Source organism: Loxodonta africana, chromosome 3, assembly GCF_030014295.1.
Source record: "Loxodonta africana isolate mLoxAfr1 chromosome 3, mLoxAfr1.hap2, whole genome shotgun sequence".
Classification (NCBI taxonomy): domain Eukaryota; kingdom Metazoa; phylum Chordata; class Mammalia; order Proboscidea; family Elephantidae; genus Loxodonta; species Loxodonta africana.
In genome coordinates this window covers 56,439,295-56,463,697 of record NC_087344.1, presented here as the reverse complement: position 1 = coordinate 56,463,697, position 24,403 = coordinate 56,439,295, and the positions used below count along the sequence as shown (strand labels likewise).

General features: G+C 49.7%; 1 protein-coding gene across 1 annotated transcript in view; it reads left to right on the top strand.

Moving 5' to 3' along the window:
• Nucleotides 1–1,015: 1,015 nt before the first annotated feature.
• Nucleotides 1,016–24,403, top strand: part of ECE1 (endothelin converting enzyme 1) — a 139,494-nt gene continuing 116,106 nt past the window's right edge. Inside the window, exon 1 of the mRNA XM_010593029.3 lies at nt 1,016–1,141. Within this exon, the coding sequence (XP_010591331.1) occupies nt 1,139–1,141 (3 nt within the window). The 5' untranslated portion in view covers nt 1,016–1,138. The remainder of the gene's footprint in view (nt 1,142–24,403) is intronic.

Genomic DNA, 24,403 nt, shown 5'->3' with positions numbered 1-24,403 from the left:
ATGATCACAAACTCACACAGACAAAGCACATACACTTTTACCACACACACAGTGTTTCTCTTTGCCATTGTACCAAATCAAAGCCAGGTTCTCTATCACTCATGTGCACACACACATACTCATATCACAGCACACAACCATTTGATCTCTACATATTTACAACAGGGCACAAAGTCTGTTTCTATCACACCAATATGCATATACAGCAGGACCCAAGTGTACAGACTGCACATCACACAGACCCACATTTTTCTGTTCCTTTCTCTTTCACTTACGCATTTACATTACACAACATACACATGGAGACAGTCTCTCTCCGGGACGTTCAAAAGCACAGGCAAGAGAGCCGTCGCTCCTTCTCTGGTTTCCCTCCCATCCTGTTCTCTCCCCCGTTTCTCAGTTTTTACACACACACACCGTGCCCGAGCACGCAGCAACAAACCCCAAATATAGTCAGTCTCTGTCTTTCCTTCACACACAAACGCATAGGCACGCCCCTCCCCGCCTCCCTCTCCCCTCTCTCTAACACACACACACACACACACACACACACACACACACAAGCAACCACGCAGCTGCAGCGCCGAATCCATCCCCCCACGCCTCCCTCCAACACACACACGCACACACACGCACACACAGAGCACGCAGCTGCAGCGCCCTGGGTCACTCTCGGGGCAGGCTCCAGGCAGGAGACAAAGGTCGCCAAGGCTCCTGGCGCCCTGCACCGGGCACCGCAGAGCCACTCTCCGAGCTGTCCCCGCCCCCGAAACCGGTCCAGGCGAGGTCTAGACCCCGAATGCCAGGCTCCCTCCCACACCCGCCCTCTGGGCTCCCGGCGAAGCCCAGGCCTTAGCCCCAGCGCACCAAGGGTTAAGGAGCCGGCAGTGGGAAGTCGGCCTCCGGGCCTGACTGGCTGCGCAGCCCGGCCCCGGCCCCCGCGCCCTGCCATTGGTCTCCGGGCGAGCCCGCCTCCCCGGACTCGGCGCCGAAGCCGTGCACTCGCCCGCGGGAAGCCGAGCGCGCGCCGGGTCCACCAGCTGCGCCGTCCGAGAAGCGCGGGCCGGAGCCGGGAGCCGGAGCCGGGCTGCTGGGAAGGGCGCGCGGCCGGAGCAGAGCAGGGCGGAGCGCGGGCGCTATGGTGAGTGCGGCGCCCAGCCCGCTGCCCCGGCCCTTCTAGCCGCGAAGGTCCCGGGCGGCAGCGCCGCGGGCCGGACCCGGGACGGCCGGGCTCGCGGGAGGCTGAACGCCGGCGGCAGCGGCGGCCGCAGCCCGACCCTAGGCTGGCGAGGAGTCGGTGGGCGGCCCGGGAGGCTCGGCTCGCGAGGCGGCGGAACGCTCGGCCCGGTCGGGGGCTGCAGCGTTGAGCTTGATTCTGGGCGGCTGGAGCGGGCCCGGTGTGGAGGGCTCGGGGTAGCCGGTTCGGCTCGAGAGCAGTTACGGTCTGACTTTGGGCGTCCAGAAATCCCTGGACCCCACCCAGACCTAGCTGGTTTTGGAGACTCGGCAGACGGGCTGGGCCCAGTTCGGGGGTGGGAGGCGATTCCGAAGCGGCCGGGACGCTGAAGGAGGTCTAGGTCCGAGGCACGGTTTGGAGCATCGTGGGTGGCCGTGGGTGCCTCCTGAGCGCATTCGGAGTGCAGGGTTGGGAGTATGGAAGTACTGTGGGACTGCTGATCCCGCAGTGGCCTAGGGGGATGAGGGGATCTGGGCAGCCAGATCGCGGCTGTCAGAGTACAGGGGACACTTGGTGTCCCGTGCCCAGCGACCCCAATCTCCCCAGTATCTCCCGATAATGGCAGGGATTCTCAGAGGAGGGAGTCGCTGAGGTCCAGCGCTGTCTGGGATGGGCAGGGGCACCAGGGAAAGGGCACTGGGGAGGGAGATTTCATGGGGATCTCTGAACCAGTGCCCAGGAGGGAAATCTATCCGGTTAGGCTGGGCTAGCTGAGGGCTGTTGTGGGGAGGGGGGCTGTCTCTGAAGCCTGAGAGCCAGGGCCCTTCTATCACCTCTGGAGGTCCTGGTAATCACCTCTCTATCTAGGGGGCTGAGGCTACTTAGTTCTTTGCTTTCCTTCCCCATGGGCAAGTCCCTCTGATTCTCCTAGTCCTATCAATGTTGCCAGCCTGGGGGCCTAGGTGGGGCCAGGATGGGACCCCCCCCCGTAGACCTGAAGAGTCCCCCAGCTCTGCCCAAAGCTGGAATCGCCTTACAACACCCCTTAATCCTTCCCTCTAGGTTCCCTCCTTCTTCTCATTCCCCCTAGTATCTACCTTCCTTGTCCACCCACCACTTACTTGCCTCTCCTGAGTCAATAGTAATGGAATTATGGCATAATTTAATACCCAGAGATACTTAGAGACCATCTTGTATCAATCCTACCTCCTCGTCAGGAATCTTCCTTGGAATGCGCTGCTTGAATAGTTCAGTGGTGAGGAGCTCACTACCTGTGGACTGGCCCTTGATTTAAGGTCTCAGTATATGGACAGTAGAAGGGGGTAAGACTTTGAGGTCATATCATCCATTCCTCCACCTCCAAGGCTGCCCTGACCTAAGTCACCCAGAAAAAAGAATTACTTTCCTCCGTAAAAACCACCAACAAAAGAGAGGTCATCACCCCACCCCGGTGACACTTTTCAGAGCCTCACAACCTGAGAAGGCTTCCAGCCTAGCGGGGAAGACCTCAGGCTTTGGCATCTGACAGGTTTGGATTAGAATTCCACCTCTGCCACTTCCCTACAGGACTTTGGTCAGGGTTCACCATCATCTCTAAAGGTCAGCTTCCTCAACCTGCAAAATGAGATGATAGGCCTTATCTCGCAGGGGTATTGTGGGGACATGATGATATAATCTAAGTGAGAATACTCACTCAAATGCAGTCTAGTTCCCTTTCTTTTATAACCTGAAACTCAAGTTGAGAAGTTCAACCTGACCTCTAACCTATTTCCTTGTCTGAAATAAGCATTAATGTTTATCATGTTGTCCAGAGAAAAGGAGCTCTGGTGGTGCAGTGGTTAAGTGTTTGGCTGCTAATTGAAAGGTCAGTGGTTTGAACCCACCAGCTGCTCCATAGGAGAAAGTGGCGGTCGGCTGTCATAAAGATTACAGCCTTGGAAACCCTATGAGGCAGTTCTACTCTGTCCTCTAGAGTTGCTAGGAGTTGGAATTGACTCTGCGACAGGGAGTTTTTGTTTTGCTTTTTTTTTTTTTTAGAGAGAGGAAGGGGACAGTGATACTTAGAGAACCAACCATTCATTTGTTCGTCATTCAACAGAGATTTATTGAGCATTTAATATATGCGAAGCCCTGTGCTAGGGAGGAAGAAACTGACATAAACTCTGTGTTAAGGAATCTTCCACCAGCCTGCAAGTGTCTACGCTGATTCTCAGGCGAGGTGGCATGTCCTTAAGAGGGCTGGGGATATCATATGCCAAGTGAGGGCTCTTTTCTGGCTGGAGAGATGAGAGAAAGCGTCACTGAACAGGTGGCATCTGAATTGGAAGGAATATCCCAGGTAGGGAGCAGAAGACCAGAGGTGTTAGAGCACAGGAAAGGCCAGCATGAGGCTTGCTTGGCACCTGGGCATAGGGGAGCCGGGAAAGAGGAGACAGGTCAGCAAGGGAGTTGCTGGGGCCCAATAGTCAAAGGCTGAAGACAGTGAGAGTTGAAAATTCCCTGTCGTTTATTGACCCACCACATGTGGGTCGGGTGGAGGCAGCGATCAGGCCTCCCTGGCCCCTGTCATTTTGGTTTCCCCTCAACGCTAGCCCCTGTGCTGTCATTCCTGAGGCGAGGGTGAGTCAGGCCTGCGCAAGTGTTTATTCCCTGGATCTCCTGCTCTGTGGGTTTTAAACAAATCCAACATTCCCTCCCCTCCAGCGAGGACTAACTGGGCTTCTTTGGAGAACTGTTTCCTGTTGTCCTGGCTGAATCTCCCTGATGGTCCCAACTCCCCACCCAGGTCTTTAACCCCTTGGCAGTGAGTCAGCACTGTTTTGTGTATGCGTGTTTTAGGTGAAAATTTGCCAGCAGATTAGGTACCCCTTTAATAATTTTTATACAATTGTTCCATGCCCTTGGTTACAATTTTTACAATGTGTCAGCATTCTCATTTCCATTCTGTTTGTTCTCTTTACATTGATCTAGCTTCCCTTCCCCCTCTTGACTTCTCATCTTTCCTTTTGGGTAACTGTTGGATATCTGGTCTTATATAGTTAATTGTTTAAGGGAGCAGATGATATTGTTTATTTTATAAGCCAGTCTATTATTTGGCTGAAACGTGACCTGCAGAAATGGCTTCAATTCCAAGTTCAAAGGGTATCTTAGGGCTATAGTCTTGGTGGTTCTTCTAGTCTCTATCGGTCCAGTAGGTCTGGCCTTTTTAAGGAATTTGAGTTTTGTTCTACATTTTTCTCCCATCTATCCAGGACCTTCTGCTGTGTCCCTGGTCAGAATGGTCAGAAGTGGTAGCTGGGCACCATCTAGTTCTTCTGGTTTCAGGTTAGAAGAGGTTGTGGTTCATGTGGGCTATTAGTCCCATGGACTAGTTTCTTCTTTGAGCCTTTGATTTCCTTCATTCTCTTTTGCATCATATGAGTAGAGACCAATAGTTGTATCTTAGATGACTGCTTGCAGACTTTTAAGACCCCAGATGCTACTCACCAAACTAGGATATAGAACATTTTCTTTGTAAACTATGTTATGCCAGTTGACTCAGTTGTTCCCCGAGACTGTGATCCCAAGCCTTTTGACCCAGTAAACCAGTCTTGCAAGTTGTTTGGTTATGAACACTGTTCATAAAGGCCTTATGTAGGCCCCCCAACATAAGCTGTAGGATGAGGGTTCTGAGCAGGCTTTTTATATCTCCTGTGCCTGGTTATCCTCAAACCACCCAGCAGTGAGCGCAGAGAGACAGAGACAGTTGCCCATGGTCACTCAGCAACATAGTGCCAGAGCAAGAACAACCTCCTGGATGTTTGGAGGGTTAACCAGGCAGGCAAGTGGGGGGAAAGGAGGCCCAAGCCGACGTTCCTAGTCTGCTGTTGTGGTGCCTTGAGAATGTTCCTTCACATTCCAAGCTAGGGGCTGAGCTTAAAGCAATGGTCAGAGGTGGGAATCATCTTTACTATACAGGACAGACAGGGTCCAGGGCCTAGATTTGAATCCTGGATGTGATTTGCTTTGTGACCTTAGGCCAGCCATCGCCCCTCTCTGCCTTCTTTCCTACCAAATGAGGCCAATTTGTCCCACTTCTCAAGACACCGTGAGGATACCATGATGCAGAGACACTCGGCAAATTATTAAGAGTGCAAAGGCAGGTGTTATCGTTTAAAGATGTGAGGCCAGCCGGGTGCCCAGAACCAGCCCAAATGGGGTCTCCGGAGCACAACCAGTACCTTTCCCTGGGTGGCCCGTGCCGGTGCTGGTAACTGGGTTACTCCTGTTCCCTTGCATTGCTATGATTTTTGGCACACAGGAATGTTGTTAACTTTTATTAAAGAATAAGTACATTGTTTCCCAGACCGAATTGGAGAGGCCAGGCCTGTCAGGGAGGGATGGGATTTGATTAGCTAGGGGGCTATCTGGTAGGCATTGCAGAAAGGCATTTTTTCTTTTTTTTTTTTTTGCATCTTACTGTTTTGAATATATATGTAGCTCAGCATTTGCCCATTTAGCGTTTTTCATATGTATGATTTAGTGGCATCAATTACATTAATAGTATTGTGCAACCATCACCAATAATCATCTTGGCAGAACGTTTTGGTCATTAGCCAAGACTTAAGCAGGGAGGGTAAAGTCCACACTTCAATGTCTACAGTGAGGGAGGAAACCATCAGCAAAGGTTTACAGTTTTTTGCGTCTCTGCCTAATTTTTTCTTTCCCAGGTGATTAGGTAAGCACCCTTGCAATGGTCAGTGCTTCATTCATTCATTCACTCATTCAGTGGTTCACTGAACAAGGCTGTCTGGCCTAATGTGAGGCTGTTGGGGCTACAGCCAGTGCAGAGGATATTCATAAGCCCCTCTTCCGCAATCTGACAGGCAGGCAGATGCTGAGCAGGAAATGACAAGTGCAATTAGTGTTTCCAAGGAGACACTCAGGGTGCTGTGAGGGGAGATAGGGGAGCCTGGCCTGGGCATCAGAAAAGGCTTCCTGAAGATATGACACTGAACTGTGGTCTAAGAATGAACGATACCGGTAAGAACATTCTGGGCATAGTGAGCAGTATATGTGAGGTAGTACCGAGCATGGTAATACTGAGCATGGTTCATTCAGGAAGTATAGTTCACTAGAGGTGCAGAAGTCCATGCTTGGGAGATGGACAGGGGTAGGCACACACAGGAAAGGTCATGTTAAGGAGTTGATCCTAAGGGCAGTTGGGAGCCACTCAGGAGTTTAGAGTGAGGAAGCGACATGGTTGGATTTGCATTTGGGATGGTCACATGGGATACTTGGTGGAGAATGGGTAGGAGGGTCAAGGCTGGAGGCTGAGAAACCAGTTAAGAGGCTGCTAGCATGGCCCTGGGAGAGCTGATGGTGGTCCGGCCCTCTCCACTCTCACATCACACCCCCATCACACCGCCTAGAGTGGGTAGTGTTGAGAGGAGAAGGCTTCCACTCCTGCCCCTGTGGGATGCAGACCTGAGGCATCACCCTTCCTTCCCTCATCCTTTCAGGTAAATAACCAGGGGGCTCCTGCCTTTAAGGAACTTTGATCTAATAGAAGAGAAAGACACATTCTCAAAAGGCTCTGGAACAAGATAGAAAGTGATAAGTACCAGCCTGGGGATGCAGCTCGAGAGTCATCCTGGCTGGGGATGTGCACCAGGGAAGCCTTCCTCACTAGAAGAGGTGGCATTTGAGCTTCCTGTGGCAGCACTTAGTGAAGGCTTCCTAGGTGTCAGGTTTGGAGAGAGAAAAAATGACAGGAGACTCTCCTGTCCTTGAACAGTTCATACTCCGGGGGTGGAGAGAGGCAAAGTTTAATGAACAACCAATGTTGCCTGAACCCCACTGTCATAGTGCGGCGAGGTGTCGAAGGCCTGGGAGTTCTACCCCTTCCGGGGCCCTGAGGCCAGGGGTGGCTGGGAAATCCACAGGCCTGTCTTCGCTCACTGACAAACTTCAGAATGGCTCCCTCCAGCATACAGGGCTCTTGGAGGTCCTGAGGGGAGTTGTAAACAGAGAAGCAAGTTTCTAGAGAACATTCAGGAAATAGACTGAGGAAGGGTTTAACTTCAGGGCCTGAAGCCAGGGAGCTGGGCATGGCTGTTGGACCCTCTTAAGAGCATAGAGTGCTGTGTGCAAAGGGAATTAGTAACCATCTAATTCAGCTTTCCTGTGTTGTTGTTAGGTGTCGTCGAGTTGCTTCTGACTCATAGGGACCCTGTGTACAACAGAACAAAACACTGCCCAGTCCTACGCCATCCTCACAATTGTTGCTATGCTTGAGCCCATTGTTGCAGCCACTGTGTCAATCCATCTCATTAAGGGTTTTCCTCTTCTCCGACCCTCTGCTTTGCCAAGCGTGATGTCCTTCTCCAGGAGCTAGTCCCTTCTGATAACATGTCCAGAGTACATGAGACAAAGTCTCGCCATCCTTGCTTCTAAGAAACACTGTGGCTGTACTTCTTCCAAGATAGATCTGTTCATTCTTCTGGCAGCCCATGCTATATTCAATATTCTCTGCCAACATAATAATGTGTTACAGCAGGGAAAACTGAGGGCAAAAGGAAGCTTCTGTTCTTGAGCATTACCTCATGCCAAGCACTTAAACGTAATCTCTTTGATTCTCACGCCAATCTTAGGAAATAGGTTGTCCCCATTTTAGAGTTGAGAAAGCTGAGGCTCAAAAGTCACGTAGGGAATTAGGGACTGTAGCTAGGCAGCAGCTTCCTGACCTCCGGCCTCAGGGTCCTGGCCTCTGTCCCAAGCTGCCACTTTGATTTAGCAGAAACTCTGCCTTCCTGGGAAAGCTCCCCCGAGACGGGGTTGGGACTGTTTGGCCATGGCCGGAGGCGTTGGGAATTGCCTGGGGCTGGACCTTGGCCAGGCTGAGGTGCTGATTATCTTTCACCTTTGCGTTGCACTTGATTGTACAGCCCTTTCCTTCCCATTTGCTGACTGTTCTTGGGTCCCACTACCAGTTGGTGGCAGAGCTGGAACTTAAACCCAGGCTTTGGTAACTTCCAGCCCAGACCCCCATCTCCCTGGCTTGGGTAGCACCCCCTTCCTGCCTGGCACTGTCTGGGGCCCCCTCCCAGATCTTCAATGGCTCCCTGACTAGAGATGCCCCAGGCTTCCTGATCACATGCCCCCATGGGCGTAAGGAGCTGCCCCAGGTCCAGCAGCCTCCTCTCCCTGCTCTCCTCCCCACTTGCTCCTTTGCCTCCTTGGCTGGGAAGTTGGGAGTCTGGTGTGGGCGGCAGCCAGGAGAGTAGGGTTACAATATAAACACTGCCGTGTCAATATTTACTCCTGCCTGCAACCAGAGCCTCCCACCTCTCTGCCTGCCTCCCTCCTCAGTGTCTGTCCAGGTGCCCGTGGCCAGCTCCGTGGGTCTGGTCTGATGATTGAGAGCAAGACCCTGTGTGGAGTGTGGCTTCCAGGCCAAGCTGTGCCACTAACCTTTCCTAGGAGCCTGAACAAGACGCTCTCCCTTCCTGGGCCTCAGTTTTCCCATCTGTAAAATGCCATGGTATCTTTATGTTAATGGGGGAGGAACGATTCAGAACAGGCGGGTGAGAATGGTTGCACATCTTGAAGACAGTAATCACCGTCACTGAATTGTACGTGTAAACATTGTTGAATTGGTGTATGTTCTGCTGTTTTTTCTCCAAAGCAACCACAAAAACAAACAAAGAAATTACATGGCATCTGTAGAACGACTGGCTCCAGGGTCTTTTTCAGCAATTACTTGTAGGATAACAAGCATAATGCTATGGTTCAGAACACAATGTCAAGAGCCAGGTCAAACCTGGGTTTGAATCCCAGCTCCACCACTTCCTGGATGGGAGAATTTGGGCAAGTCACTTAACCCTTTGAGCTTTGGTTTCTTCGTGTGTAAAATGGGGACCATAACAGCATGAGTGGAGGCTTGGTGGTAAGTGTTAATGAGATACCGCTTGTAGCACTCTCAGCCTAGCTCTTGCACAGTATAAGGACTTAATAAATAGTGGTGGTGGTCGTTATCCCAAGTAAACGTTTTATAATTCTCTGAATCCAGCCACTGGGTTGCATCACTTGGGAACTGGAGCCAAGGGTGGGGACTCTAATTTCAAGCCCTGCTAGGACTCTGGGGCCCAAGCTGGGCCGGGGCGAGGCTGGGGATTGAGAAAGCCCCTTGATCAACACTGCACACACCCCCAGCCACCCAGCCTTTGGAGTTCCCTCTTGCTGGGCGGAGGTCCAAGGCTACAATGACCTCAGAGATATGTGGCAGTGAGAGAGGGAGAGAGGGCTGGGACGGGAGGAAGGACGCATTTCCTAAGCAGCAATTTCGCAGAAGCTCCGGGTCCCGTAAGCGCATAAGCTGTTTACTCCAGCTCTGGAGAGGAGGGGATCTGGCTGGTGACGGGCAACGTGAAGTGCCAGGCCCAAACAGGCAGTGGAAAGTGGGGAGGGTAGAGAGATGGGGGCTGCTGGCGCAGTGGAAGCTGACCTTGGAGACCACAGGGCTCAGGTTCAACCCTGCTTGTCACTTTGAACAGTTAAATCAGCCCTCTGAGATTGATTTTCCTCCTCCAACTCCACGTCAGCTGACGACACCAACAACAATACCAATATGGAGCTCTCGGGGCCTGTTTGGTGCAGTAGTTGGAAGGATTCAATCAGATGGTGTTTTGAAAGAACGCAGCTCAGAGCTGGCACTTATGGGGGGGCTTAATCAATCTCAGCTGCTGTTATTGTCACAACTGTCATTACGATGACACTGGATGCCAATCTTGGCTCTGGGGCTTCCTGAGGGTAGAGATTGTGCATTTTTTTAAAAAATTGTGGTATAATTTACTTAAGATGCACACGTCTTGTACGGTGCAGTGTTTTCAAATGCATACACCTGGGTAACCACCTTCCAGCTCAAAATACAGAACATTTCCACCTTTCCAGAAATTTCCCACGTGCCCCTTCCAGCAATCCCCCTGCCGTAGGCCACCGCTGACGTGCTTTCTGGCAGCGTAGCTGTGCCTGGGTTGGAACTTCATGTGCACGGATTTGCACAGTATGGACTCTTTCGTGTCTGGCTTCCTTCAGTCAACAGTGAGTGTTTTTGAGGTTCATCCAAGTTGCTGCCTGTATCAGTATCTGCACCTTGTGAAGCTGAATAGTGTCCCATTGGATGGATGTGTCACTGATTCCAGTTCTGGGTTATGGTGAACAAAGCTGCGGTGACATTCTTGCATGTCCCTTTGAGGACCTGAGAGCTCATTTCTGTTGAGCACGTACCTAGGAGTGGAACGGCTGGGTTCAGGGTCGAGGCTTGTTTAACTTTCATAGAAGCCGCTACTCAGTTCTCTCAGGTGGTTTCATTTTCAGAATGTATTGCCCACCCTTTGGCTGAGGGGCCCAAGACTTAGCTTAGAACTGGTTCTCAATTATGGTTTTTTTTTTTTTTTTTAAAGATGGAAGGAATTAGAGTCCTTTCTTTGTCTTATCATTTCAGATCCACTCTGCCGGCCCTGCCCCTACCCATGAGGCCTGGCCACTCTAGGGTGGCTCTCTGCCTGAACCCTGGGCATATGGCTTCACCAGGTATCCTCAGAGCAGGGAACAGGTACTAGAGACCACAGGCCATAAGGCTTTACAACTCTTTGGTTGTGTGACCTCAAGCAAGTCCCTTCCCCTCCCTGGTCCTCAGTTTCCTCTTCTGCAAAACAGTGGGTGGTTAAAGATTCCCCCAGCTCCCCAGCTTCTGGTGGTCCCCTCTCTTTGGGAGCCATTTGCTCCCATTTGCCTTGTGCTATTCCACCTCCAGGGTTGCACCTGACCCACTGATGGGACCCTGCTGCCCCATGTCTCCATGAAATAACCCTTCTGGAAGTGGGTAGTCTCTTTGTTCTTGGTACCCTCCCTAAGGACCTCACTGTGACTCAGTCTCTGGGTGACAGCCCCCTGGAATGTGCCCTGGCTTCAGGAGCCCACTGTGGAGGCTTGGCAGAGATGACCTTGGGTCAGGCCAACCTGGTTCTGTAGCCCTGTGACTCCACCTCCCTGAGCTCTAGCCAGCCTCCTTACCTGCAGGTTTGTGGGGACCAAACAAGGTCCTGCCTCATTGCAAGGGCAGAAATGGATGGGGCAGCTAAACCCCTGCCCTTCCTGAGCTATGTTCTTGGGGAAGGAGACAGACTAAACAGGCCAGCAAGCCAACCAGAAGGACCATTTAAGAGAGAAAAAAGAAAATATAATAGGGTCATATGGTGGAGAGTGCTTGGGAGGTGGGGGCGGGGGCTACTCTAGCTGGGAAGCCAGGGAAGGAGATGACATCTGAGCTGAGACCTGGGATGAGGAGGGGGCAGCTGGGCAAAGATGTGGGAGAAGAGCAGAAGGAACAGCAAGTGCAAAGGTCCTGAGAACAGGGATGAGGACTTTGGCAAGTTGAGGGTGGCAAGAAGGCCTGTGTTATAGGGACGGAGGGGGCCGGGGAGGGCTGTTGGAAGAGGCCAGAGAGGTGGGCACGGAGGGGCCAGGTCACATGGGAAGTCGCTGAAGGGCTTCAAGTAGGGGGATGACTTGATGTGGTTTATGTCTAGAAAGACCCTGGCTACTGTGTGAAGGAGGGACTGGAGTAGGCAGGAGGGAGGCAGGGAGGCCAGGGCTGGGTGAGAGTAACAAAAACCCAGTGCCGTTGAGTCGATTCCGACTCATAGCGACCCTATAGGACAGAGTAGAACTGCCCCATAGAGTTTCCAAGGAGCGCCTGGCGGATTTGAGCTGCTAACCCTTTGGTTAGCAGCCGTAGCACTTAACCACTACGCCACCGGTGAGAGTAAAAAAAAAAAAATTTTTTTTTTTTTTTTTAGGTGTCAGTATATTCACCCTGTCCTGACGGCAAGGGGACTTACGTCTCTCTAGGGCCTGGGATTTTAGGAGCTACTTCAGAGGATAGGGAGCCCTGGTGGCACAGTGGTTAGGAGCTCAGGCTGCTAACCAAAAGGTCGGCAGTTCAAATCTACCAGCCGCTCCTTGAAAATCTTATGGGGGCAGTTCTACTCTGTCCTAAAGGGTCACTATGAGTCAGAAGTGATCAGAGGACAGGGGAGAGATAAAACAAACAAACTAGTTGCTGTCAAGTCGATTCAACTCATGACAATCCCACGTGTGTAGAGTAGGACTGCTCCATAGAGTTTTCAAGGTGGTGACATTTCAGAAGCAGATCGCTAGGCCTTTCTTCTGAGGCACCGCTGGGTAAGTTCGAATTAACCTCACAGTTAATTGAGCTCTTAACTGTTGCAGCACCCTGGGAGAGCTGTTCCTGGCAGCAGCAGTGCATGGTGGGTAAAAACTCTCTTTGGAGCCACCAGACAGACCTGCCTTGCAACCTCTGCTTGAACTCAGCCGTCCAGAGTGAACTAGGAATTCTCCCAAAATGACCAAGTTCCCACCACCTGAGACCCTGGGGACCTAGGGAAACGGGGCCAGAAGGGCACCAAGACAGAGGGAGCCTCCCCTGCCTCTGCACACCCTGCCGAGGAGTGAGGGCTGAGGAAGTTGTGACCACAAGGAGATGCCCGGCCCTCTGCCCTCAGCCTGGCTCTGGGCTGCTGCTCCCACGGCCAGGCTCCAGGGGATCCTGTAGCTTTGTGGTTCCTGGGTGTCCCGGGCTGGCCTGGGCAGGAGATGACTTTGGGGAGGTGGCACTTCCTCTTTCTCTGCCCTGAGTGGTGAGTGGGTGGTTAATCTGCATCCTGCTGGGCTTTAGGGGCCTGGGGGATGGGAGAGAGGGAGGGGAGCTCACAGGGCCACAGAAGGTCTGAGTGGAGGAGGGACTTAGACATCATCTAGACCAACCCCTTTATGGGGAGACAGAGGCTCAAAAAGGGAGAGACTTCTCACAGGCTGCACAGTGAATTAGAGGCAGGATTTAGACACCCACTTCCAGCTTCCTAATCTAGCGCTGCTTCTGGTTAAAATGTGGGTTTTGGCAAATAATTGTTTAGCTCAATTAGTAAAGAATGTCTGCTTGAGCACAGTGTTCTTTAAATTTTATTTATTTTGTTGTTATTGCTGAGAATATACATGGCAGAATATATACCAATTCAACAATTTCTACATGTACAATTTAGTGACATTGATTACATTCCTTGAGTTGTATAACCATTCTCACCCTCCTTTTCTGAGTTGTGCCTCCCCATTAACATAAACTAACTGTTCCCTAAGCTTCCTATCTAATCTTTTAAGTTGCTGTTGTCACTTTGATCCCATATAGATAGTTCTTAAAAGAGCGTAATGCTCAAGGCAGACTTTTTTTAAACTAGTTAAGCTAAACTGTTGCTTGGTTTTAAGGAGACTTCAGAGGATATTTTTGGCTTAAAGTTTAAAGATTACCTCAGGGCACCAGTTTCACGGATGCATCCAACCTCCATGGCTCTAGAAAGTTTAGAGTCCATGAGAATTTGAAATTCTGTTCTGCATTTCCCCCCTTTTGATCAGGATTCTTCTATAGAATCTTTGATCAAAACATTCAGTAATGGTAGCCCGGCCATCCAATTATTTTGGTCTCATGGCAAAGGAGGCAGTTGTTCATAGAGGCAATTAGCCACACATTCCATATCCTCCCCCTATTCCCGACTCCTTCTTCCTCTGTTGTTCCAGGTGAGTAGACACCAACTTTTGTGCCTTGGATGGCTACTTGTAAGCTTTTAAGAGCCCAGGAACTACGCAGTGAATTAGGAGGTAGAACGGAAGCACTAAACACATTATTAGGCTAATTAACTGCGATGTCCCGTGAAACCATGATCTTAAACCTCCAAACCTAGGAACCAAATCCCATGAGGTATTTGGTTGTACATAAGCAGCTTCAGCAGCTGCTCTTTTTTTTTTTTCCCAATCATTGTTATAAATATATCTATCACACAACTTTTGCCAATTTAACTTTTTACAGGTATACAACTTATTGACAGCAATTACAATAATCAGCTATGCAACCCTACCATTAATCCATGTGCTTTTTCCATCACCGTTAATCCCCCTTTTCCCCCTCCCTCCCACCTCTGGTGACCACTAATAAACTTTGATCTCTATACATTTGCCTTTTCACATAAGGGAGGTCATACAATATTTGTCCTTTTGTGATTGGCTTATCTTGCTCAGCATAATGTCTTCAAGCTCCATCCGTACTGTATAGTATGTATCAAAACTTAATTTCTCCTACTGGCTGAGTAGTATTCCATTGTATGTGTGTATCACATTTTGTTTATCCATTCATCTGTTGATGGGCATTTTGGTTGTTTACACCTTTTGGTTATTATGAATAGTGCTGCAATGAGCATTGGTATACTAGTCTCTTTTTAAGTCTCTGCTTTCAAGCCTTTTGGGTACATACCTAGGCGTGGAATTGCTTGGTCATATTGTAGTTTTATTTTGAGTTTTTTGAGGAACCACCACACTGCTTTCCAAAGCGGCTGTGCCACTTTGCATTACCACTAGCAATGCATAAGGGTTCCAGTTTCCCCACATCCTCGCCAACATTTGTTTTTTTCTGTTGTTTTTTTTTTTTTAACCTTAGCCATTCTATAGGAATGTAGAGCATTGTGCTCTTTTAAAGAATTATCTGTATGGGATCAAACAGGCAAGTCGAAATGTCAGATGAGAAGCTTAGTTTCTATGAGTTTATGTTAATGGCGGAGGAGCAATTCAGGAAAGGAGAGTGAGAATGTTTGCAGAACTTGAAGAATATAATCAATGTCACTGGATTGTACATGTAAAAATGATTAAATAGGCGTATGTTTTGCTGTGTACATTTTCAACAACAACAAACAAACAAAAGATGTGGGTTTTGGAATCAGACAGACCTGGGTTCCAGTCTCTGCACTGCTGCTAAGTCCCAGCTGTGCAACCTCGGGTGAAGCACTTCACTTCTCTGAGCCTCAGTTTTCCCCTCTGTGGAAAGGGATGATGGTAACACCTACCTCATAGTGTCATTATGAAGACTGGTTAAGATCATTCATGTAAAGCTCGTAGGGTGGTGCCCATAGATCCTCAATAAATGGGAGCTGTTATGATTAGCGTTATGGCTTGTGGGTCTGATATTCTAAGCCTTGTAAAGTGCTGAAAGAGTGGCTGGTCCTGGCCCCATTTATCCTGCTTCCCAGTTCTGATGAACACACTTATTAGGGGAGGTGATGAAATTCCTGTCGGCTGCCCATCTCACTGCTGCTTGTGCAATTTTCTTCCCCAGTGTAGTTGGTAGACCCTTTGATGGCCCATTAATTACCCCCTGACAAGGCTCTGCGTGGGCTGGAGCTGTGTTGTCTGCACAGCGAACGGTGGGCAGACAGGTACTATGTGAAGCCCAAGATGGAAAGCTGGGTGGCTTCCCGCCCTCTGCATCGGGTCCCCACCATGCATCCACGACACCTGTTTGTGCAGAGGTGCCTAGGGATTGGAGCAAGGGCCTTGGAGTCAGCTTGAGTTTGAATCCCGGATCTAACACTTATTTGTTGTAAAGGACCTTCGTTGTTGTTGCTGGGTGCTGTTGATTCTATTTTGACTCGTAGTGACCTCATGTGACAGAGTAGAACTGCCCCATAGAGTTTTCTTGGATGTAATCTTTATAGGGAAACCCTGGTGACATAGTGGTTAAGTGGTACGGCTGCTGCCCAAGAGGTTGGCAGTTCAAATCCACCAGCGCTCCTCGGAAACTCTATGGGGCAGTTCTACTCTGTCCTATGGGGTCACTATGAGTCGGAATCGACGGGACGGCAACAGGTTTATGGGAATCTTTATAGAGGCAGATCGTCAGGTCTTTCTCCTGCAGAGCAGCTGGGTGGGTTAAGCAACTGAGTGCTTAACTGTCACGCCACCAGGGCTCCTAAAGGACCTTTAGCAGGTGAGTTTTCCTCTCTCAGCCTCAGGTTCTCCATTTGTGAAGTGGGGCTAACAACTCCCTCCCACGGTGGCTGCAAACCTTAAATGAGAGAAGATATGCTCAGAGCATGTGGGGTGCATGTCCGGCGCTCGACACAAAGAGGTGGGTGTCGCTATCAACAATATCAGGATATGCCCCAAGCCCATTAGGCCTATTTCTCTTCCTGTAGCTGTTCCCAGAAATTTTCTTGACGCCTCCTCCCCTACCATGTGTTGCCCCAGCTCCCCAGGCTGCCTTCTGTCAGGGCACTAGTCACCTTGGACCAAAAGTGTCTGCTGTCTCCTCCCGCACTAACACAGACCAAAGCATGGGCTCTTGGACCAGCCTGCCTACAGAAAGCACCAACTAAATGCTAGCTATTTCATCACTGACAGAGTTCTCCTGGAGCAGAGCCGTTGCCTTTTATCTCTGCATCCCTGCACCTGGCAAGGGTCCGGTGCTCTCCTAATAGGAATGGAGTTGGAACGGATTTGGGGTCTGTCAGTTTGTCATACTGTGGTGGCTTGTGTGTTGCTATGATGCTGGCAACTATGCCATAAGTATTGCAGATACCAGCAGGGTCATCCATGGTGGACTGGTTTCACTGGAGCTTCCAGACTAAGACAGACTAGGAAGAAGAGCCCGGCAATCTATTTTTGAAAATTAGCCAGTGAATACCTTATGGACAGCAACACATCATGATAAATGGTGAAGAAATTGAAGTAGTCGAAGATTTCATTCTGCTTGGGTCAACAATCAAGGCCCATGGAAGCAGAGGTCAGGAAATCAAATGATGTATTGCGTTGGGAAAACTGCTACAAAAGGCCTCTTTTAAGGGTTAAGAAGCGAAGATGTCGCTTTGAGGACTAAGGTGTGCCTGATCCAAGCCATGGCATTTTCAATTGCCTCATATGTAAGCAAAAGCTGGATAATGAAAAAGGAAGATTAAAGAAGAATAGAATCAGTGTATTCGAATTCTGGTGTTGGCTAAGAATATTGAGTTTACTGTAAACCGCCGGAAGAATGAACAAATCAGTCTTGAAGGAAGTACAACCAGAATGTTCCTTAGAAGCGAAGATTGTGAGACTTAGGCTTCTTACTTTGGACACGTCATCAGGAAAGACCGGTCACTAGAAGAGGACATCATGTTTCACAAAGTAGAGAGTCAGCAAAAATGAGGGACATCCTCCATGAGCTGAATTGACACAATAGCCACAATAATGGACTCTTCAGCACACTAACGATTGTGAGGATGGTGCAGGAATGGGCCACACTGACGACAACTCAATGGCAACTAATAACAACAACAGGGATTTGCATCATAAGCGATGAAGAGCTGCTTTACCAATGAAACAGACCTTGCCAGAAAGACTTGGTTCCTCAGCCTGTGCCCTGGAACTGAGCAGGATGTGGACCCTGGAAGGGGAATGGCTGGCCAAGTGAAGAGGGAGGTCTTTGGGGTAGACTTTGTCTATCACTTCTTGTCAGTTTCTGAAGATGGAAGTGTGATTTCCAACACAATCACAAATCAAAGGGTTGAAAAGAACCTCATAGATTATTCTAGGCCAACCTACCCATTTGTTAGGTAGGAAAACCAAGGCAGTGACCTTGGCTTGGCTTCAGACCTCCCTGACTTCCAGCCCAGACCTTGCTGTAGCTTTGGAGCAATCTAATCAGATGGCGGGCGGGGGCTGCCCTGGAAGGGCAGGTGCCTCACATTGTTTATTAGCAGCCCTGGAGTGGCATTTTCTCTTTTCACTTGTCTATAAAAAACCTTTAGAGACCCTTCTAGAGTCCTTGGTGGCTCATTCCTGCAGGTTTCAGAGCTGGACTCAAGCTCCAAGAGGGCAGCAACCATGTCTACTTGTTTCCCACTCTATCCTTGCACCCAGCACAGTGCCAGATGTCCCCACCAGATATTGTTGATTATGAAACAACAGCCCTGAGAGTCAGACAAGCTGGATTTGAACCCCCTTGTGATGGGTTGAAAGGTGGTCTTGCAAAAAGATATGTCCACCCAGAACTTGTTTGGAAAAGCATCTTTGCAGAACATGAGAGGTTGCTGGCCCAGCAGACCATTCTTCTCACCACAACCTGGATACCTCATCCACTTTGCTTGTTGGCCTGTTTTCATGAGTAGAGGCTGATTTTAATTGGAGTGATGTTTCAGGGATTGAACACAATGCCTCAGTTGTTTGTTCTGCAAGCACCATCTTGCCATAGGGAACACAGTCTTCAGCCAATGTCAGCAGCTTCTCGTGTTCTCATGGCCACTGCTCTGTTCTTGGTCAAGGACTCAGGCCATGTTTTAAGCTACTTTATTTCGCAGACATTTCCCACAACCTGCTCTATATCATCTTGCACTGGGGGTAAGGTGAGGAGGAGGTTCAGACATAGGGCTGCCCTTAGCAAAGCTTACAGTCCGCAGGGGGAAGTAGGGCAGAATCACTCTGATACAATATGATCAGCACAAGGCTGGGCAGGTTGCTTCAGAGAAGGCTTCCTGGAGTTGGTGACACTGGATAATTCCTTGGGAGATGATATAATATTAATTTCTGGCTACACTGGGGTTTTATCCAATGTATTTATTCAATTTGTTTTTTCCTGTCAGTTGTTTTTACCACTGTTAGCTATGTTGTTGTTAGGTGCTGTCAAGTCGGTTCTGACTTATAGTGACCCCATGTGACGGAATAGAACTGCTCCATAGGGTATTCTAGGCTATAATCTTCATGAGAGCAGATCGCCAGGTCTTTCTCCCACAGAGTAACTGGATGGATCCGAACGGCCAACCTTTAGGTAAGGAGCTGAGCTCTTAACCATTGCACTACCAGGACTCTAGTCTTAGCTATAACATCACATTTATTCAGCATTTGCTGTGTGCCAGGCCCAACACTAAATGTTTTATATGGTATAAATTTACCTACCCCGCACATCAACCCTGTGAGGTGTCTATTATTATTACTTCCATCTTATAGGTGGGGAAACTGAGGCACAGAGCAGCAACATATCTTGCTCAGTGTCACTCGGCCAGTAAGTACCAGAGCAGGATTTGAACTCAGATAGTCTGCCTCCAGAGTTCGACTTCTTAACCACTATGTTATAGTGCTTCCTCGGTAACTCACCTTTCTCCACAAACCTTATGGTCGGGCAATCTTGTGAACAAAGAGCATTTCACCTTCCATGGGGGTCCATTGCAACCAGCAAAAGTGAGGAAATTAATATTAGTTTTTTCAGTACAGCCTGCCTTCAGCATCAGCTCTTAAACAGATACAGACCTTCAGGAAAGAAGGTCAGGAAGTCCAAACCCTAGAAAATGAAGGCCCTATATCAGGGAGAGGAATAGGGATTAGAATAGGAGGCATTTTGATGGGGAGAGGAAGGAAATTCAGAAGGATGAAAAAGTTGGAGTTCAAATTGTGCCAGCATTTGCTGAGTGCCTCTTCTGTGACAGATAGGGGTGTCTCTGGCCTTAAGGAACTTCCAGGCTTGTGGGACAGGTAGACAGGTCAACAGGTAAATTGCTGAATAATGTTTGAGTGTATGGCCAGGAGCCTTCAAAGACCCAGAGAAAGGGATGACTTACTTGGCCCTGGGAGGTGATGTTTAAATTGGGTCTTGAAGGATGAATAGGAGTTTGCCAGCCAGGCAGAGCCAGTAGTAATGGAGTCAGGATTTAATCTGAGCAGTCTGGCCTCAGAGGCTGTGTGCTCACCTCCCATGGTGTGCTTGGCTCTGCTGCCCTGCAAGGCCTGGCCTTGGGAGATGCAACTCTTGGGGTCCCAGGTCACTCAGTGCAAGCCATATCCCACCTAGCCCCTGCTTCTGCTCCCCACAAACCCCACTCCCTGTCCCTTCTGCCAGTGTGTTTGGTTGACCAGCCTTGCAGGAAAGTTCTCTGCCCTCTCTGTATGGCCCAAGATGTATATCCCCCAGTACACCTGTGGCAGTGGAAGAGGCACCAGGAGACAGCGAAGCATTTCCTGGTATGTTTTTTAACCGTTTTCCCTGAGCACCTGCAGTGGTCAGACCAGGTGCCAAGTGCTTTGCATAAGGCACCTCCTCATATCATTCCAACAACCCCAGCAGGTTATTTTTGTTGTTAACTGACATCAATTCAGCCCCTCACTCATGGTGACCCCAGGCACAATGGAATGAAATGCTGCCTGCTCCTGTGCCATCCCCATAATCAGCTGCGAACTAGACCGTTGTGATCCACAGGGTTTTCATCTGCTGATTTTGGAAGTAGACCTACCCGGGCAGATAGAGGTTGTTTATCACCACTTTAAACATGAGGATGTGGGAGAAAGATGTGGCAGTCTGCTTCCATAAAGATTATAACCTTGGAAACCCTATGGGGCAGTTCTACTCTGTCCTTTAGGGTCATTATGTGTCAGATCAACTCAATGGCCATGGGGTTGGTTTCAGTTTGGGTGTCTTGAGTCAATCTCTTTTGCGATATAAAAGGGATTAAACAAGCAAGTGAGCAGAGCAGAGATGGGGTAGGATAGATCCCGAGACACATGGAGATCTGCAAGGAACTAGGAAGCAGAAGCTGAAGAGACCTTCCTCCAGAGCCAACAGAGAGAGCGCCGGTGCTGTGAAGTCGGACTTCTAGCAGCAGTCAAGAAATCAAACAACATATTGTATTGGGCAAATCTGCTGCAAAAGACCTCTTTAAAGTGTTAAAAAGCAAAGATATCACTTGAGGTCTAAGGTGCGCCTGCCCCAAGCCATGGTATTTTCAGTTGCCTCATATGCATGTGAAAGCTGGACAATGAATAAGGAAGACTGAAGAAGAATTGCTGCCTTTGAATTATAGCGTTGATGAAGAATATTGAATATACCATGGACTGCTAGAAGAATGAGAAAATCTGTCTTGGAAGAAGTATACTCAGAATGCTTCTTAGAAATGAAGATGGCAAGACTTCATCTCGTGTACTTTGAACATGTTATCTGGAAGGACCGTCCCTGGAGAAGGACATCATGCTTGGTAAAGTAGAGGATCAGCAAAAGAGGAAGACCCGCAACGAGGTGGACTGACATGGTGACTGCAACAGTGGGCTCAAACAAAGCAATGATTGTGAGGATGGCACAGGACCTGGCATGTTTGATTCTGTTGTACATAGGGTTACTATGAGTCGGAACCGACTTGACGGCACCTAACAACAACAGCCTCCTAAACTGTAAGAAAATAAATTTTTGTTTGTTAAAGCCATCTACTTGTGGTATTTGTTATAGCAGCACTAGGTAGCTAAGACAGTTGCACAGCTAAGCTATTTAGTTAGTAGAGGAATCAGAATTTGCACCTTGACCTGTCTGACTCCAAGGCTTGTGCTCATGTTTTTAACCATGAGTGGGGACACTGGTGATGATAGACCATGTGCCTTTCTGGTGACAGATGTCTCACCCTTGTTCCGGAAAACCTCCGTGCTCATAATCAGGGCACCCGGGAAGTGGCGACACCAATGACGTTGCATTGATTGCAGCATTTCCTAAACTTTTGAGTTTAAGTCATAAGATTCACTGCGGATGCTGGTTACAGACACAGATTTCATTGCCCCTGATGCAGTAAGTTTAGGGTGGCATCCAGGAACCTATATTTCCAACAAGCTCCCGGGGTGATTCCAGTCCTGGTGGGCCACAGACCACACTTTGGAGATCCCGATTTACTGCATGTCTGCCCTAGGCCCCGCATTATCCTGGACATTTTCTTGTCGTTTTAGCTATCAGAAGGTCACCTGATAGGGGACATCAGTGCAAAGGGAGGTGGAGAGCCTTGAAGGAGATTTCTGTCAGCCATGGTGAGGACATTTGTAACCAGCGTGTCCAAAGTATTAATTTAATCTTCAAGTCAACGGGATAAGGAAACTGTGGCTCAGAGAGGCTAGGCACTTGCCCAGAGCGAAACAGCTCCTAGTGGCAGAGCTGCTGTCAGAACCCAGATCCCTCAGCTGCCAAGGCCTGTGCTCTTCCCAGTACCCCACACTGCCTCTTTAGCACCAGCTCCTATACAGAGATTCGTGGAGGTATGAGTCCAGCTCTTACAGTAACCAGGTAAATATGGGAGGATTGGTGGTGGCAATAGCTACCATTTTATGAGCACCTACTGTGTGCCAGGCACGGGGTATAGAATGGCGAGCATGCAGACATGGTCTCATGCAAATTACGCAAATCTCTTAACTATGAGGAAGGTACTATGTAACGGTTAAGTGCTTAGCTGCTCAGTTTGAACTCACCAGCCTCTCTAGGGGAGAAAGACCAGGCAATTTGCTCCCACAAAGATTACAGCCTTAGAAACCATACAAGGCAGTTCTAGTCTGTCATATAGGGTCACTATGAGTTGGAATGGACTTGACAGCACCCAGTAACAACAACTATGTGAGTTTATATCAGGAGCCTCTGCCAGGCAGGGGCTGAGCAGAGAGCGGGGGCAGAAAAAAGATCCCTGAGCAAGTAACATTTGAGTGGAGACCTGAAGGATGGGTTAATTGTGAACTAGGTAAAGAAGTAGAGAGAAAAAGATTCTAGGCTGAGGAAACAGCATGTGGAAAAGCCCTGAGGCAGGGACCTATAGCCTGTTCAGTGTAACGAGTGGAGAGCAAGGGAGAATGTGACACTCAAGGTGAGGCTGGCGGGGTGGCCAAGGCTGGACCCCACAGGGTAGTGCAGACTGGGGTGAGAGGTTTGCATTTCACCCCAAGAGCAATGGGAAGGCACAAAGGGCATGTGTGTGTGTTTTCAAATCCATAAACTGTAGACTTTATTTTCTTCTATGTAGAAAGGCTCTATTTAATAAAGCCTACAAGGAAGAAAAGGCAAAGATTTATAACCCGAAAGGGTTGTCAGCATGGAGATAATAAGACCCGACTTGCCTATTATTAAACTCTCCCTGGCTGCTGAGTGGAGATGGACTTGGGGGAGGGGGCCAGAATGGAGATAGCAGATGGTGGTGGCTCAGACCAGACCAGTGGCAGTGAGAAGGGAGAGGTGGACAGGATAGAGTTGGCAGGGCTTGGTGACTGATTGGGGTTGGGAGGGTGATCCAGCCCATTGCTTCGAAAGATGAGAGCACAGGGGCTCAGAAAGGGTGTGTGAGCTGCCAGCGTCACACAGCTTGACAGCAGATGCCTAGATGCCAAGCCAGGAGCCTCCTGTCCCAGGACCTTCCACTGAAAAGTCCAACTTCTGGCAGCTGCTTTCGCAGAACCCCAGAACTTCTCTTCAGGCCTCCTGGTGGCTGTACTGCCCTCCCTTGCCCCTGCCCCTCCCCTACACAGCCTGGGGCGCCAGGGGGTGCTTTAAGGGCAGAGAGGTTTGTCTTTGAAGCATCTGATGGGGGAGGGGCAGCTCTGTGACCTCCAGATTCTTTCCCTGTGACCTCTGCACCAAAGGTCTAGGCCCTCAGGGACCCTGCCCTCCCCAGGCTTTGATGAGTTCCACAGAAATGGGCCTAGGGGGAAAGAGGGTCGGAAGTTGGAGCTCCTGACTGGGAAAGGGGGAGCCTGGGAGCGGGTGTGGGGCTTCCAAGGGCCCGGGGAGCTGCCCCCTGTCTGGGAGAGGGTTTCCCTGTGAGCAGCTCTCCGGAAGGGAGGTGCAGGGCCAGAGCCTGGTCCCCATGTCCCACAGGGTCTCTCCAGAAGTAGGGAGATGCCCCCTCATCCAAACTGCTTGAACTGGAAACTGCTCACTGGCATTTTAAGATTTCCTTTTTCTTCCCCTAATAACCCCTGTCTGGCAAATAAGGCCTCTGAGATGTTCAATAAGTGAATTTTTAGCTCTGCAGGCCTCTCCCTACCTCCCTATCCTAGTCCACACCATCCCCCTTCTGGAGGCAGGTCAGCCAGACTTTTCCCCGGTATGAACCTCAACTTCCCTGCAGCTGAGCCCTATCTTCCTTAGGGTTTGGATCTCTCTTTGGGGTGTTCTCCCCTCAGGCCCCTTCTCTCTGGGTATTGCCCCGGAGCCCTGGACCTGGGCATGATCCCTCTCTGGGAACAGTGTTCCCCTCACTCCTGGAGACCCTCCCCCATCTCTCTCTCTCTCTCTCACACACACACACACACACACACACACACACACACACACACACACACACACGCACACAAAATCTTCCAGGGACTGGGCCCTTCTCACCCTGATACTTACTAGGTGCTCAAGAAATGTGTTCTCTTCCTCCTGCCACTCCTTCTCCCAGCACCCCGAACCAAGCTTTGTGGCCCCCGCACCTCCTTCTCCCTCCCCCGCGTGGGTATTTTTGCTCAGGGAGCATGCCGTGTGACAGCCCAGCCTGGGAAGCAGCTATTGTTGGCTCAGAACATCACGTGGAAGAAAGATGAGGG